Here is a 17,938-nt window from a genome sequence, read left to right as displayed (position 1 = left end):
CCCCCCTAAGATTACATTACCTTTGTAGACTTTGTTAATTAACTCTGTTTCCTGACTGTTCCTATCCCTATACCAGGAAACCAATAAGAATTAACAAGTGTCCATATATGGTTGAAGTCTGTTGTTTTATGACAAAAAACGTGGTGATTGTTCAAACGTTTAACGTTCCATTTTTTTGTGTAATAAATTCTGGTTTGATTTATCAGCTGTCCAGTGCTTTAGTTTGTCCTCTTCACAGTGTGTTATTTGTTTATTAGTTTTGGCTCGCACTGTGCCTCACGTCTTTGCTTAAGTGTCCATATTCTGTTATTAATTTTTATTATTACAATTGCTAAAAGTCCTTCTTTATCTTCATAATTATAGATAATTTGGGGAATGGTGACATTTTTCTTCCAAAGTATTAGAATCCCTCTTGTTGTTTTCTTATATAAAGAGTGAGATAATTGTATATATTCCAGTGGATTCTAACTAAAGTTGTTATCTAATTTGAGGTGAGATTCTTGAATAAATACATCTGATGAAGTAGTGATACTACAAAAGTGCTTATGTCCTTATTTTTTGTGAATTAAAGACGGGATCATCTACAAGCCTTGTTGTCATTTCTGGGTCCACCTGCTGTTTTTTGTATGTGTTGAACATTTGTTTGGAAGGACCTTGGTGCTCACTATGGTTGGTGGTCATTTTTATTTGTTTGATACATGTTCAATCAGATTATCCCTCAAGACAAACATGAAGTGGATAAAGAAATTGACATGTTTGAGCTCCAGAATGAATTTTTAGGAGATGCAAAAGTGATTTATATAAATAATTTTTGTTAATGGTAACTAATTAGGTGATATTAATAACATTTAAAAGGAAATGGGTGTAGAATATCATATAGGAGAACATTTGTTTCAATTAACTGCTACTCGTGAGAGTAAGTCCAATTTAAAAAATGATTGCAAGTGTATAGTTCAAAAAGAAAATTTCATGTGATAGAAGTTACTAATTCAAAGTTATAAAATATTTAATGTAGAATGAAAGTCCATAAAGAATGAATGTTAAGTTTAGTTCTGTAAATGGAGAACAAATGTCAGAAAAATATTTGTTATAGGCTCATTAATATGTGACATAAGCAACCTAGATACAGTAGGCCACTATCAAGGATTTGTAAAAGACCAAATATGGCTATAAGAAATAGATATAAATCAAATGACATAACACAGACGATCAATAATTGAAATGATGAACCATTGTTAAATGGTATAAAAATGCTTACGTCTAAGAGTGTCTTAAATAAACATAGCTAAGCATTGTTGATAAGGAAGTTATCTTGTTAGAATAATCTCTCTTCTAAATGGAAACCAACATATATACATTTTCTAATTGTGATTCTTATCTTATAAAAAGTGGTAAGATTATCACACGTTGAGAACAAGATGACTCATATGACATAATCTTATAAATGATCACTAGAAGGTAAGAAACTTGTCTATCATGTCTAAAATAATTTGTATTAACTTTTTTTGTTGTGTATTCAAATATGCCAGATCAGACGTGTGTGTGTGTATGTGTGTGTGTGTGTGTGTGTGTGTATATATATATATATATATATATATATATATATATATATATATATATATATATTCATATTGAGCAAGAAATTATTTTACAAATAGAGCTTCGCATGCAAAAATAAATTTTTTTATGGTATATTATAACTGACAATTGGTATGCAATTTTTATATGTATCAAGACGAAGTACATTGTAGCAAGAATTCAAATATTTTAATAATCTCATTGTTGAACATGAAGTTTTAGACCCTTCTAGTCCAATAGAAAGATAAAATTCTCACAGATCATTTCTCATATCTACCAACAAATAAAAAGAAAGTTTGCCACTCTCCGAGTTCCAGTATGAAGTCTTGGAGATAAGCTGACATCTAATGAAAATAATGTTTAAGTGAATATTAGTCTTATACATTAGAAAAACAGTATACAAGTTATGGAAATTGTGCATCCTCTTAAGTGACGTTCATAACTTTGAGTATTATTATTTTAAAAAGTGTCTTAAATTCTAGTTAAAACCAATTTTCAACTTGTAAACAGATATACTAAAAACCAGCTAAAGCTTCCATACAAACCAATGTCATTAACATTCTTTAAATTAAATTAACTCTGTGAATAAATACAACAGCTCTATGCGCTTATTTAAAGATAATTTTTGAACTAGTTTTTCTTGCATCCAGTGTATGTTATATTTCATTTCTATTAAATATTAATGGCAGTCACGAGAAACAAAGATGACACTGTTCATTAGTTTCTGATTATAATGCTGGTGAAATGCACCTTGTTTGTGAACTGTAATCTAAAGTTTCTTTTATCATGGTTCTGAGTCTTAAACATATTAAACTTTCATAGTGTGAAAGAAGTCATATCTATACATTTATATATATTTGTTCTTAAAATGTAGAATATAGGTTACTTCTTGTCATGTTCCCTAACTCTGGCATAGACATTGTTCTACAAGTCCCTACTGGTAGCGAACAAATGAGTTTGTAGTGTTAAAAATCACTGACAGTGCATTGACTTTTAGCGTGTGTATAATAATATACTCTTTGCTTTGTTATATTGTATTCAAAGAAGAGCCCTTAGAGCATAACAAATCTGTAAAAAAAATACCAAAGATACCTGTCTAGAAAGGGGGATCTGAGTTTTTTGTTTATTTCCCTCCCCCATCCCAATGATCTATTTACAAAGTTGTTCTACTATACTGATAGATTCTATTCATTGAGAGTGTCTCCATCAACATTGAGTTTTTTTATAACTTATTAATGTCAGAATTTCTTGAATGTTTGTTTATATTACAAGAGTTAGATTTAACAATTTCACTATTCCCCTTTAAGGTAGTGGCATTATAATCCGCACTGCTTTTTTTACTCTGAACAGTATTTCCCCAGTACGATTCAGTTAGAAATACCCATCTCTCACTTTTGTAAGAAAACAAATAGTTAGATGATGTCATGTTACTTATTTATGTAACTTGTGGTCTAATTCTCTTTTAAACTGTAACAGTTATTGTGTTATGAAGAGAGACATTTACCACTTTAACAATATTTCGTTTAACAGGAAGTGCAAGAAAGGAAAGGGGAAAGTACATGTGTACATTAATACACATCTCTCTCTCTCTTTCATCTGACATCTTTAACTTGTAGCATTTAGCAGTTATTGCAAATCATGAAAGACGTTTACCACTTTAATAGTGTTCTGTTTAACTAGGAAGTGGAAGAAAAAAAAGGAAAAGTACGCATGTACGTTAGTACGTATTTCTTTGCCTCTCTACTAGTATTTCTTACTACTCCTTTGAGTCAGCAACTTAATATGTAACTCAAACTAATTTGAATATACAAAGGATAGAGCTCTTTCTCTGAGCAAGTTATTCCTCAAATGGGTTGTCTAAGATCACTGAGATACAACTGGTATGTAATTTAAACGAGACTGTCTTTTCCTGACACAGTATAACTTGCAGCTACTGCTTGCTGCACATTCTGCATTCTAAGATTCAAGTTTAAATTGTATGTGTGTGTGAAAGGAGCTCATATCTTTCACTTTTTGAAAGAAAATGCATTTGAATGCACGCGGACATTCTTGTCAAAATGTTGTTTAACTATGGCTTCTTAATCCATTCAAAATGTCACATAAAACCCATTTTTTAAATCAGAGAAGCCATTAGTTTTTACTAATTTAAATAGTGTTATTTATGTTAATAATATAAGCGAGCCACAAATAAAGGGACCTCTGTATGTTTCTAAGTTGTTAATATAAGTATACTTGTTGACCAGTGTCATTATGTAAAATAATCATTTAAACATATTCAGTTATTAAATATTCTGTTTTAAGTCAATTAGTTTTTTTTATTTCTTATTAACATTGTTAATGTGATATCATTATGAATTCATTAACTTGTTTCAATAGTATAAGCAGATTAAGCCTGTGTTAAAGTAGTTTTATGAAAAAAAAAGGAGAAAAGGAATTCTTAGATAAATTATGTTCAAATAAATTAAGTACACACTTTTTGGTTGCTTGAACATGTAGTTTATATATTAGTCGAATCTTTGAGAGAAATTAGAGTAGTTGTGGTGTTAAGATCAGTTTTTTGTTTCTTTTTCCTCACATCAGTCCATGTATTTTTCCAGAGATCTTTTTAAGGATGAGGTTGTTGACCAGACCATTTCTTCAGGAATTATAATGATATTGTTATTTCTAATAAATGACAATGCTTCTTTGAAATTATTGAAGGTCCTCATGTCATTTGAGTGGAAAATTCTGATTTTTAGCGGGATAGACCAACTGAGATTTTATTTTGTTTTGTTTAAGGAGCTTTACCAATGGCCAGGTTTTTTTTCCTTAGTTCTAGTATTCTTGCAGAATAGTCATTATCAAACCTTATCTGGCTTTGTTTGAATGTTAAGGGACTTTTCCTCCAGGCTGATTTTAGTACAAGTTCTTTATCTAGGTATGACAGGAATTTAACCACAATTGATCTTGGAGGAGCTTTAGATGAAGAGGGTTATGGTTTTCCTATGGCTCTGTGAGCTCTTTCTCTACCATTTGATAGTCCCTCTTTTAAGTCTAGTACTTCCGGTAGCCAAGAATTTAGAAAAGTAATAATGTCCTCACCTTCCGATTTCTCTGGGAGACCAAAGATTCTTATGTTTGTTCTTCTTTCTCTATTTTCTAGATCATCCATTTTGTTCATTTACTAGTTATTCTGATGTAGTAAGAATTCAGTTTGATTTTCATCTTCTTTTAGTCTGCCATCAATGTCATTCAGTGAAGTTTCCATGTCATGAATTTTATTTTGTTGTTGTTGAAGTATTTATTTTAGAACATCAGTTTGTTTTTGTCAGTTTTCTTTAAGATATTCCAAGTTTTCTGTGAATCTATCCATTTTTCAAGGACATTTCATGTAATGTGGAAAACATCAGTTGGATCTCCTTCTTCAGTGTAGATTCTGAGGGTGAGTTCTTTGAGTTGGCCATTTCCATACAGCTGAAGTAATCTCCAGTTTAATTTGACATACAATCTCAACAAAAATTCTTCAAAATTAATATAGATGAAGTTTGGAAGTTCTTTATTAAAATTATACTATTTCTATTTGATAAAATTTATTTTTTTCCTGTATTCTAGTATAGTTTTGTGGAGCTCTAAAAAGATGTTGCTAACAGTTGGCCATCTAGGGGAAGTGGTGGGCTTGCCCTACAGCAGGGGGAGGTGCAGGTGGCTTACCCCTCCCCCCAAAAACAATAAAATTTATTTTTTTCTGGGAATGCAGTTTGGGGATTCCAATCCATGTCAAGTTAGAATTTATCCACATAGTGGAAGCATGTTAAAGCTTTTTACTTTATTTAGACTGAATCATTGTTACTTTGTCACAGATGTTACATAGGCTATTTGTGAAAAAAAAGAAGTATAGTACATCTTTAAATTCTATATCCTATAACCTTGAAGCATGAAAATAAGTTAGTAATGAAATGTTTATTATAATTAGTATTATAGGATGGCTTACATTCAGTAAAGCATGTGAATTCAGAGCTGTAATTATCACAGTACAGCCAGGTCCTGGAATAATCATAAAGGGCTATGCTGCTAAAGCTTCTGCCTAGTTTCCTGTTTTAGATCCAGTGAGCAATTCATTGGTGCAGTGATTTTTGGCTATATAATTTACCTATTGTTATTAATTGTTTCAATCAAAAATGCTGTAAGGCTGAGTTGCTGTTTCAGATTAAAATCAAGGTTTACTTGTTTTATTCACAGATAGGCTATTGTTTTTGTGACTTACACCTTTATTCTTTTTGCAAAATATTACTTTTGAATGCAAACTGTAAAGTTTGAACTTGGTACTGTATAATTATAGTTAATGATTTTGATAATGCAGTACCTTGTGTGTATGCAGTTACATGCAGTCAGTCTTGGAGACAGGCATGTGGGGCTGGTAGCCTGAGGGAGTCTTCAACAGACCCCACACCTTAAGCCAGGACTGGTAAGGTGGCTATTTCAGGGAGGGAGCTACCCTGTAGCAGTGAGCCTGAGGATGAGCCACAGCTGCTGGTAGGTACCAATGTTCCCTTGGACAGAGTGACTGCAAGGGCAGAGATGAGTTGTAGAACCCAGGCTGGCACTGCTGTCAGAGGATACCAGATGTCCTGTAGAAGGGGAGCTGGGAAGGATCACAAAGATAGAGTTGAGATAGGCTCAGCTCTAGGACCCTACACTAAGAGCCTTGAAGGAGTGGATCTATATTATAACATTGAATTTTATAAAGTTTGAATGTTATAATATCGAACCAGTTTTGTTGAACGCTGAAAACAGCGAAGGTGCAGGACACAGAATTCTTTCCCAGGGAAAGAATTCGGTGGGCCGTTGCTGTGGCTTCGCTGTTTTCAGCATTCGATATGTTGGAGCATTACAGGTCGGGTTCAGGTAAGTGTGTGATTGTGTGTAGGTTAGGGTTAGGGGGTGGGTTAGGTGAGTTAGGGTTAGGGAGCGGGTCAGGTAAGTGTGCGGTTGTGTGTAGGTTAGGGTCAGGGGGTGGGTTAGGTGAGTTAGGGTTAGGGCGCGGGTGAGTGTGCAATAGTGACGGACCTTAGGGTTAGGGTCGGGTTAAGGTAAGTGGATAGCTAGTAGTGTATGTAAAGTTTAGTTTAGGTGTAGGATTTTAAGTGTGTGTGGATTGCTGTTTTTTGTGTGTGTTTGTGTTGTGTGTATGTTTCTCGGAATAGAGATTTTTTTCCCCTGGGGAAAAAAATCGCTATTTTGACTGTTCGATGTTTGCGGATTTCGATGTTTAGGGTTCTTTATTATAACATTCGATCCTTTTAGATTTTGATGTTATAATATAGACCCGAAGGAGGTAGCTAGGGAGGTACCTGATTCTCAAGGAAAGGGTGAGTCTGTATATTGGGACAAATGGTTACTGTATAGAGAGTGGACCCCTGAGGGAGGGCTAGAGAGTGAAGTACTACAGCAGTTGGTAGTGCCTAGAGTTTACCATCTGGCAATTCTAACCATAGCCCATGATATTCCTTTTGCAGGTCATATGGGCAAAAAGCGTACCAAGAGACATGTTATGCAGAACTTTTATTAGCCTAGGATTGTAAGGGATGTAAAACAGTACTGTAGGACCTATGAGCAGTGCCAAAAAGTAGGCAAGGTAGGCGACAAGGTCAAAGCTCCTTTTAATGCCTTTGCCTGTGATTGATGAGCCATTTCCAAGGGTAGCTATGGATATTGTGGGGCCTCTGAGTACCCCAAGTTCCACAGGGATGAAGTATATCCTAGTGGTAGTAGATTATGGTACTAGATACCCTGACACAGTGTCTCTGTCCTCCATTGAGGCAGAGAAGGTGGCAAATGCTTTGATAGAGATTTTCAACATGGTAGATTTCCAAAGAGAAATACTGACTGACAGAGATGCCAATTACATGTCAGACCTGCTGGCTTATCTGTGGGAGTGCTGTGGAGTGAAGTACTTAAAGACCACCCCTACCACCCCTAGACTAATGGTCTTGTGCAGAGGTTAAACGCTACACTAAAGACTATGCTATGAGGATTTGCAGGCCAGTTTAAGAGAGAGTGAGACAAATATTTGCCCCATCTGCTGTTTGCATACAGAGAACTACCTCAGAAATCTGTATGTTTTTCACTCTTGGAGTTGTTGTATGGGCATAGGATGAGGGGGGGCTTTAGAGTTGATTCGTGATGAGTGGAAGGGTGAGTGTGAATCCCACAAGGAGTCTGTTGTGGCATATGTCCTAAAACTCAGGGCAAGGCTTAGGGACCTCATGGTCCATTGACCCAGGAGAACCTGACAGGAGCCAAAAGTTCTGGTATGACAGGAATGCTCGAGCCCAAGATTATGCTGTGAGATAGCAGTTATGTTGCTGATTCCTGTCAGACACAATAAGCTGCAGGTAGATTGGGAGGGACCCTTCAAAATGGTAAGGAAGGTCAGTGATGGTAACTACATGGCAAACCTGCTAGGCAGGAGGCAAGGGCAAAAACTGTACCATGTTAACATGATGAAGCCTTACCATGAGGCTCTCCATCCCCATTCATGTAAAGCACAGTTTCTCCCTAGACCAATTCAAGTGCAACTTGGACAAGTGAATGGGAAACCAGAAATTCATCCCTATGTCTCTGATGCAAACTGGTAACCTGCAAATGGTTCATCTCCCAGGCCCATGCTTACACTTAACAATGGTATCAGAACTCATCAGAGATTTGGGATGCATGGCTAAGCTTAAAAAGGCCCTTGTGGTCATTAGCCTAGTAAACACCTATGAACTTATAAGAAAAAGCTGTTTATATTTGTAGTAAAATGCAGAATATATACATACAAATAAATATATATATATATATATGTATGTATGTATATATATATATATATATATATATATGTGTGTATATATATATATATATATATATATATATATATATATATATACACATACACACGCAGGTGCCTATATATATATATATATATATATATATATATATATATATATATATATATATATATATATATAATATGTATACTTAAACACACACATATACATATGAGTTTATGTCAGAAGGTCGAGTTTTCAGAAAATGGAAATTCATATTGTTGAGACAATACAATCGAGTTTCCGAAAAACCGAACTTCAAAAATCAATAAAAAAATTTAAATTTTTTCTATCTTTTAGCAGCCCTAACACCTTCTGCATATTATATATACCAACTCCTAGATCATAGCACAGTGGGGAAAAGGGAAAATTCCTCGATCTGCACTGTACTGTGATCTCCATTCAAAAGCTTCACGTTTTTGGAAACTCAATCATATGGTCTTGACCATATGAATTTCAAGTTTCTGAAAACACACACACACATATATATATATATATATATATCTCATGTTTACTGTCTTGTAAATTATTTCATTTGCTTAGTACATGTGTTTCCAATTGTATCTAAATAAGTTAATTCTGAAAAGATTTAAAAACTTTACAGTGGATCTTACATCAGTGGATACAAGAAGCAAAGAACGAGAACTTGAAACATATGGCAGAATCCATGTATTAGTTGATGCCTATCAAAATACAGAAATCTGGAAAAACATGCTGGACAAAATTAACGAGTATGGCACAAAGATCCCATCACAAGCTACACCTTTCAGAAACAAAGACTCACCGGCCACAATCTGCAAACTTGGAATACTGCTAAGGTAGGTTGGTTTTCATTTTATTTACATCATAGCACAAAAAAGGCAAAAAAAAAAAAAAATATATATATATATATATATATATATCTCAGTGCAGAACAGATAATGAGAGCAAGATAAGATAATGATTAATTGTGGGTAAAAGGCATCAAATCAATCTCCTTAAAGAAAAATCAAACAATTGTTCCTGTCTAGTGATTGAATGATTACTACATGATTTAATGTTACATTTTGACATAATATTTACCAGGATTTAACTATCATAGAAAAGTTAGAAAAACAATCTTTTAAATTTCATATTCAGTTCTGTGAATAATAAGACCACATTCCTTTGTTTTGAACTATCCAAGAGGTGCAAAGTGATTGTTAGCAAATTCTTCAAAAATTACATTTCCATCAGTATTATATGACCTGTCTTTGGGGCAGTCGTGGTGGTGCAGTGGTTAGCATTGCTGCCTCACAGCAAGAGGTTCTCTGGTTCGATCCTCAGCTGGAGTGCCTTCTGTGCAGAGTCTACATGTCCTCCCTGTGGTCACGTGGGTTTCCTCCGGGTGCTCCGGTTTCCTTCCACATCCCAAAGACATGCTGTAGGTAGATTGGACACTCTAAATTGGCCCTAGGTGTGCATGTGTTGCCTTCTGTGGTAGGTTGGGCACTGGGCTGGCAACTCCACACTGTAAAACTCCACTGCCAATCATGAGCGGACAGGTGATCCACTGTGGCAACCCCTAACCAGGAAAAAGCCGAAAGAAGAAGAATTATATGACCTGTCTTTATGAGCATAGTCAATCTAAATATTTATATAACTTGAGAAAATAATTTTGTACCGCACATTTAAGAACAAGCACTGGAGTACAGTTGAACATTATTTAATGTATTTATTTAGTGTTCAGGTTTGCCTAAAACTTTTAAGATGCAGGATTAAGTCTATACACAGATGATGCAGTTTGTCCTGTAGTCCTAGGTTTGAATATCTCAGCATCTATTTGTATTCGGTGTGACTTTAAATAAAGTATTTAAGCAGACAGTGGTGTTTAGTCATCCCGTTAGGAGGCAGCTGTGACTGCTGTCTTTGCATAACTAACAAATAAGCAAAGTAAACAATAACTATATATTACTAAAACACTCAAGTATCTGTCACTTCCACGCATCATAAATTGTGTGTGTTTATGAATTGATTCAATCATAAAAGTGGAAGGATATTAGCTCTTATTTGGGACTCAAACCCAGGAATAGGTAGAAAGTTATATATCTGGACATTGGGTAATCAGATAAAGTCACCATATCACAGGCATCTTTCATCAAAATCAGTAAAATTGCTTTCAAATATATAATTTTAATGGGGTAAAGTACCCAGAGGCAGAACACTGTCTTGGGGATTAGAAGAACCTCATAACTCATGTTAAGGGATACAGTAAAAAGGCCCTGCTTTCATGTTGCAGTATTTTGTGATTCAGAGACATATTAACCACAATGAGGTATGACCTAATTTGCATGTCTTTGAATTGCTGTTAACAACTGCAAGTTCAGATCAACACTTTCCTGCACTAGTTAATAGTGGCAGATGAGTCATCATGCTTGCAAAGATACCCATTATCATTCACTCTTTTTAACACACACACACACACACACACACACACACACACACACACACACACACACACACACACACACACACATATACTTGTGTTGTCAAAACATTTTCCTGCCTTGATAATTCACGAATGATTACAGTCAGTCCTTAATGCTAGACATTTGAGTTTTACACTTCATATCCTTCAGTAAATCCATGGTAGTGCAAAAGCTGCTATACAAGTGGCTTTCTAGGTTTTTAGGACGAATAATTAAAATGCATTTGTGATTTTGTCCCTCCATTAATTTTGGCTTTGTCTTGATTTCTTGTACTATGAAGTTGAGAGGTATGCTTAATGCTTCCTGTTCCTCTCTGTTGCACATCACAAACTGTTGCCTCAAATCCTCATTTTATGTTACAAAATGCCCTTCTGTACTAACTTACCAGTTAGAGCAGTGGGTTAATACTGAGGTCTCCTGTGGCAAGTATACAGGGTTTGAAACCTTTCGCCATAGTTTTTTACCTTTCTTTAAGTCTAATTTTATTATTTTTTTATACTATATCCCTGGTGTCTACTGGAGGTAGAAAGGACTGATATCCTTTGTGGGAGATGGGTGGGTGTAGGGTTAGAGCTCCTTTTATTGCATTTAAGGCACACTACTTACAAGTATTCCTGGTTTCTAGAAGTTCCCCGTATCACATTTATTTTTAACGAAGTGCTTTTAAGGCACAGTATATAAAGTATCCCTGATCTATAGTGTTCCCTCTTGACCTATGTCTTCAGAGTTTTTCCTGGTGTCTAGTGGTTTCCCCTGAACCCCCATCATGTTGAATTACCATTAGGGCATGAGATGTAAGAGTTCTACCTGGTGTCTAATGGTTTGCCCCAAACCCCATCATGATTACTTCCTATCCCATATCTTTAGAGTTATCCCTGGTGGCTAGTGATCCCCCCCCCCACATAGTGAAGTCACAATGTTAGTAAGAAGATGCAACTATAAAGCAGTTATTTAAGCAATAATCCACAATTGTGTGCATGAGTATACCAGGATTTACCCATGGTTGGTGTGGACTGATTACAAGGGCAAAGCCCAAGTGATTAAACAAAACCAACCGTGGGTAAATCCTGATATATCCACAAACAGGAGTGGACTACTACTTTTATACAATTATATTATTTAAGAAAGAAATTGTTTATTTTTCTTCAATAATGTCTTTGTATAAAGGCACTTCAGTCTTCTTCCATGTTTTTCCTTGTTTAGTGATGTACTTCGCATGCATATAGGACTTGCATTCCCAAACTTGCACAGTACATCAGTGCAGTGCCGGAAAAACAATGGAGAAAAAATCATCCCTGCTGCTTATTTATTTATTTATTTAATATTAAAAAGTCAGGATTTTATGAGGGACAGCAGAGAAAGGTAACGAAATCAGGTATGTCTGTTTCTTTAGTTTTGCAGAACATAGCTGTTTTTTCTCATATTTTATGTCCCCAGCATATGCCAGGAGAAGGTCTGGCTGCTCAATGGTACTTCAGTGACCACATTTTTTTTATATTGGTATATGTTTGAGTTGCACTGGGCACACTGGTTGGGATGTCCAATCAGTGTTCTCGTTTTGATTAGCAATGAGCAGTCATGGTATAATTTTGCTTAGCCAGAATTTGAATAGCCAGTAAAACTGAAAAAAAATCAGATAACACACCATAATTGTCATTCTTTTTTTCAAACTCACTTACACCTTTTAACTTTAGCCTAAATGTAAAATGAAACTAACTGTAAAACAAAAGTGCTCCAGAAAGTAAGCCATGCACTGTAAGAGAGTCATTCATAGATAAGTAACATGGGGGTACTGTGGAGACATAGTTGTCTCTTCCAGATCAGTTTGCTCATTATGTATTATAAGCACAAGGAAAACATGAATATCCACATTATTATTAGTATTTATTTCAATGTATTTACACGAAATAAGGTTTGGTGGTACTTAACATTGGCAGTGAAAAGCAGTCACTGTTCACTGTAACACTTTTTAATCCCAGAGTCCTTCCCATTCCTTATTAGTAAGCTTCTAACTTGGAATAAATATTTAACCTAATACACTAGATCCTGTAGGATTCAGTTACAGTATATCCTTAGCACATTACTTAAGTACTACAGAAAAATAAGACATTGAATGCTTCTCTCATGAAATGGTATAATGTCATAACAGAACTCTGAAGGCTCAGAAACAATCAAGAACCCATAGGACTGGGTCTGGATGGAATAAATTAACATAAATGAAGGCGTCTATAAAACCTGCAGTTGTTTCGTTAAATCCATCCATAATACTGTTTTTCCCATTTCTGCACATGGGATAAGAGTGTTACAACTACAATGACCATCATGTAAAGCAAATGGTCACACGGCTGGGTAATTAGCTCTGCTGCAGGTGTTCGTCCATAACACACACACACACACACACACACACACACACACACACACACACACACACACACACAAGCATGCACACTCATGCCTACAGCCGAATTAGAGTGTCCAGTCTACCTACTGCATGTCTTTGTAATGTTGGGAGAAGCCAGACAGCCCAGAAAAAATCCATGCAAACAGACAGAATATGCAGATTTCATACAGAAGGCACTAAATATGCGCTCATACTGTTGGCATTTACCAATGTTTTTGCCCTGAATTTTCTAAATATTTATTTTAGGATCCTGTGTCATGAATGTTGATGCTATCATATCAAAATTGCTTCCCACAGGGCCAGTTCAGTCATTGTATAAAATCACCCTTCAGCATGGACTTCTGCAATGATGATACCATGGTAGTCTGAGGGTGCAGAGTGAAAATGGCTGTCTGGTTGAAGGCTGTCTGTGAGAGCAGTGGTTACCCATGTCCAAATCAATGAACACTAATTAGTCCTTTTCCACTATACAGTAATGACATTTCAGTTGATTATGTTAGTAAAAGGGTTAATGGGAGTGTGTAAATTGACAGAGTGGAAGATGTCAGAGGGAATATTGCAGCTGAACTGAGTTCTATACATGAAACAGTAAGCAGTTAATATATGTCTTTATTCTGCAAAAAAAATGCCTTTTATTGTCTCCTATCTTGAATGAAAAATCTGTGGAGTTGTAGATTAATGCCACTATCAAAATAACTATAACAATGTTATTTTAAAAAGTCTGCCTCTGTCTGTCTGCTTGGAGCCTTATTTCTATGGCCTCTGTATTGAGATGTCATCCAGGCAAAGGAGCACCTTTGGTGCATTTTGATACTGTACACTTCCTAACTTATTTCGTACTTGAGCATTGAATTAACAATGATGTTACAAACATAATATAGAAGAAACAGATGTTATTTGTTGATTTTCTTCTCTGTTGTCTGAGCTTCATAGAATCATACTAAGCTTATGACTGAAAGTCCATCTAGGTGTTTATCCATGGCACCCCTAAGTGTTCAGAGTACAATAGTTACTTCTGGTAGTAAGATTAATTACACCTACTCCATTCTTGAATTTATTCTCTCCCATTCATCTTCAAGTCTGGTTTTGAAAGCAGATAGGGTGATACTCAGCTTGATGTGTATAGGGAATTTATTCCAAAGGCAGGAAATGCTCCAGGTTATGAATCTATTAAGAAACCATGTTATTTTATCTTGTGATGGACGTTCAGCTATTTGGCATGAGTGTTACACAGGCCATTTAGTCTCCAAAGGTATAGGAGGTCAAAAAGAGTATTAAATTTCAGTGCTTGAAAGGTCAAACAGACATCATCTGTCAATTATCTTTATGACAGAGCAGAGGGATATGATGTTTAGTCTTTTGGAGTAGCTAAGCTTATGTAGTTCAGAAATCTTAGTCAGAAGCCCCCACTACTCCTACTTTTATTTCAGCCACTCCCCACCCACCCAAGGCAACCATCCAATCAAAGCCTTCCTAGCTTTACCCCTCCTCCTTTCACCCACAGTCAACCATCCAATCAAAGCCTTCCCCTCTTTACCCCTCCTCCTTTCACCCAAAGTAATTAAATACATCACTCTTTCACTACCACCTCTTACCCCACAGCCCATCTCTCCAACTACAAATCCTCCCATATTAAACTACCTTTTTCTAACCATGCTTTCCTTACAGTTCCTAACACTCTGAACCCCCATTTCCCTCTTACTGTTCCTAACAACCTTATACCATGCCAGCTCCTATACCTCCAATCAGCTTCCACTCTCTACTCCTTACCATACTCGAACACAAAACCATCTCCTCCCTCATACAAATAATCATTTCTTTTCCATCTCCTCCTCTCTGTTTCTGCTCTGCCCTCTGCACCTTTTAAATCCTAAAATTATTTCCACTACTGCTAAGACACTTGCTCTTAAACAAATACTAGACCATCCAGAATACCCTAAATCCAAACCAAAACACACTAAAATAACTTCCTTCAATAACCTCGTCTTAGCTGGAGACATTCACCCAACCTTGGATCTAAACCACCCACAAATAATTACCACCCCGTTTCCTCCAACCTTTCATTCCCCCTACAATACTCTTAAATTTTTCACACTCAGTGCCCAGAGTCTCAACAACAAAGCACATCAGTTTTAACCATGGCTATGTCATATCCAACCTGACATTGTATCCATCTCTGAAACTTGACTCAAACCCCACATCTCTGACTCTGAAATCCTACCCTCTGGATTTCACACTCTTAGATGTGACCGCCCAAAGAAAAAAGACGGAGGAGTTGCATTAATCTATTCCAATCTACTTACCTTAATTCCCCTACCAAACCCCATTCCTAAATTCACCAATGCAGAACTAACAGTCGGTCTATTAAAATGAATAATCACAAAAGCCTCTGTATCATCGCCCTTTATATCCCACCCGGAAATAATGTCTTAACCCTTGAAGACATACTCCAATGAGCCTCAGCTGAAAGTATCCTTGAAACTTACATGCTAGGCGATGTAAACATCAACTGGAATAAATTCAACAGTCCCATATCCTCCCTGTCTATTAACCTCTTTAACTTTACTCAAGTAACCCACTCCATCACCAGACCCAATAAAACAAATTCCCCAGGATCCACTCTTGACTGGATCTTAGTCACCCATCCAAATAAAATTACCAACTCTGGCACCATCCCTGACTCTATTAGTGACCACCTCCCAGCTTTCATTTACCGTGCAAACACCTCCCATCCACACCAACATCAATAAATTCAGACCCGCAACCTTAGTAAATTTGACCCCAAAACCACCTCTAACTATCTCAAACAAATGAATTGGAACATTTTAAAAACCCTTCCACTCGATAAAGCCACAGACCACTTTAATTCTACTTTCCTAGACGCTCTAAATTCCTGAGCTCCACCAGGGAAAAAAAGAATAAAAACTATAATTGCCCCTTGGCTAACCAAAGAAACAAAGCAAATTATACATCAAAGAGACAAATCCTGGAAGCTTTACCAAAAGAATAAACTTCCCAAAACCCTTCTTCAATATACACAGCTCCGTAACTTTGCAAAAAAACAAATCTTCAAAGACAAAAAATCCTACTACACTAAGCTCCAGTCCAACCATCCCCATAACCCTAGGCTTTTTTGGAACTCCATAAACTCACTCCTCAACCCAGGCTCCAAATATAACCCCTGTCTGGATCCAAGTAAATCTGATCTTGAACTAGCCTCACTATTCAATTCTTTCTTTATAGAGTCAATATCCGACCTAACGAAAACTTTTCCCAACAATGACCCATCTCTCCTACATTCCACCTCATCTAAGTCCCCAAATAATTTCCCACCTATGTTTGAGCTTAAATCTGTCTCCACTAACTACATAAAAAGACTTCTATCCAAACTTAAACCCTGCACCAATGCACCTGACAACATCCCCTCTTCCTTTCTCAAGTCTGCTGCCGATGGTATAGCTCTCCAAATTATTATGCTAATTAATAGATCCATAAAGGAATCCTAAGTCCCTAAACTGTGGTGTTCTGCCTTTATTCTTCTTCTCCACAAGGGAGGCAAAGACACTAACATTTCAAACTTCCACCCTATAGCTCTTCTCTCTCCAGTCTCCAAAATCCTACAAAAATGCATCCACCTCCAACTTATGCCTTTTCTGACTAAAAAACAACTTCTTACCCCTACCCAACATAGCTTTTGACCAGGACATAGTACCATAAGAGCTCTAGTCTCATTTTTCGAAACTGTCAATCAAGCCCGAGATTCTGGGAACTTAGTATCCACAGTACTCCTAGATCTCTCTAAAGCATTCAATACTGCTTCCCATAAGCACCTTCTAAGTCACCTCTCAAACCTTAATCTCTCCCAAAACACTCTTTCCTGGTTCTCAAGCTATCTGTCAGATAGATCTCAGGCTGCAAAATGGAAAAAAAGGCAGCTCACCTTTCTTACCCACCCCTACCGGAGTACCACAGGGGTCCATCCTTGGTCAGATGCTGTTTAATATCTTTATCAATAACTTTCACTCTGCTATTCCTAATGCCAAAGTCATCCAATATGCAGATGACTCTACACTTGTCTGCTCTGCCTCTAACCTCCTTGAACTCGTATCTAAAACTCAGACTGCCTTCTCAACTACTGAGATCTGGATGCGCCAAAAATCATCTTTTTCTCAATGCTAACAAATCTAAAATATTACTATTCACACCCTCAAAATCTTTCTCCTTTGATAAAAAGTCTTTCCAAGTCCTTAGCCAAAGCAACTCTCTGAAGTTGTTCCCTTTGCCAAACTACTTGGTGTAAATATAGACGAACACCTCAAGTTCGATATCCATATTCAGCAAAATATAAAGAAAACCCACCAAAAACTAGATATGCTATACAGGAATAACCACTTCACTCCCTTCAGTACGGTGCCCTGTTACTAACATATCCTCTTCCATCACTTCCAAACTTGAAAGCTGTTATAACAAAATTTCTAAATTTGTCACCAAAGCCAAACATTCCACTCATCACTGTGTTACCCTCCAATCCCTCAACTGGTTAGAATTCACAAAGTACTTGGACTTCCTCCAGCTCACTACAGCACATAGACTAATATTTAATCCAACCAAATGCCCTGCTCTAACATCCTTCCCCTATACACCCCAAATAGAACTCTCAGATC

The 17,938-nt window shown here is 36.4% G+C and overlaps 1 protein-coding gene across 1 annotated transcript in view; it reads left to right on the top strand.

The window, feature by feature from the left end:
• LOC122804885 (ATP-binding cassette sub-family G member 5-like) overlaps positions 1-17,938 on the top strand; it is a 195,153-nt gene that overhangs the window by 31,033 nt on the left and 146,182 nt on the right. The window contains exon 3 of the mRNA XM_044075073.1: positions 9,031-9,244. Coding sequence (XP_043931008.1) covers positions 9,031-9,244 — 214 coding nt within the window. The remainder of the gene's footprint in view (positions 1-9,030; positions 9,245-17,938) is intronic.

This window comes from Protopterus annectens, chromosome 6.part0 (assembly GCF_019279795.1).
Source record: "Protopterus annectens isolate FY-2018-M chromosome 6.part0, PAN1.0, whole genome shotgun sequence".
NCBI classification, from domain to species: Eukaryota; Metazoa; Chordata; order Ceratodontiformes; family Protopteridae; genus Protopterus; species Protopterus annectens.
This window is presented reverse-complemented; position numbering and strand designations above follow the sequence as displayed.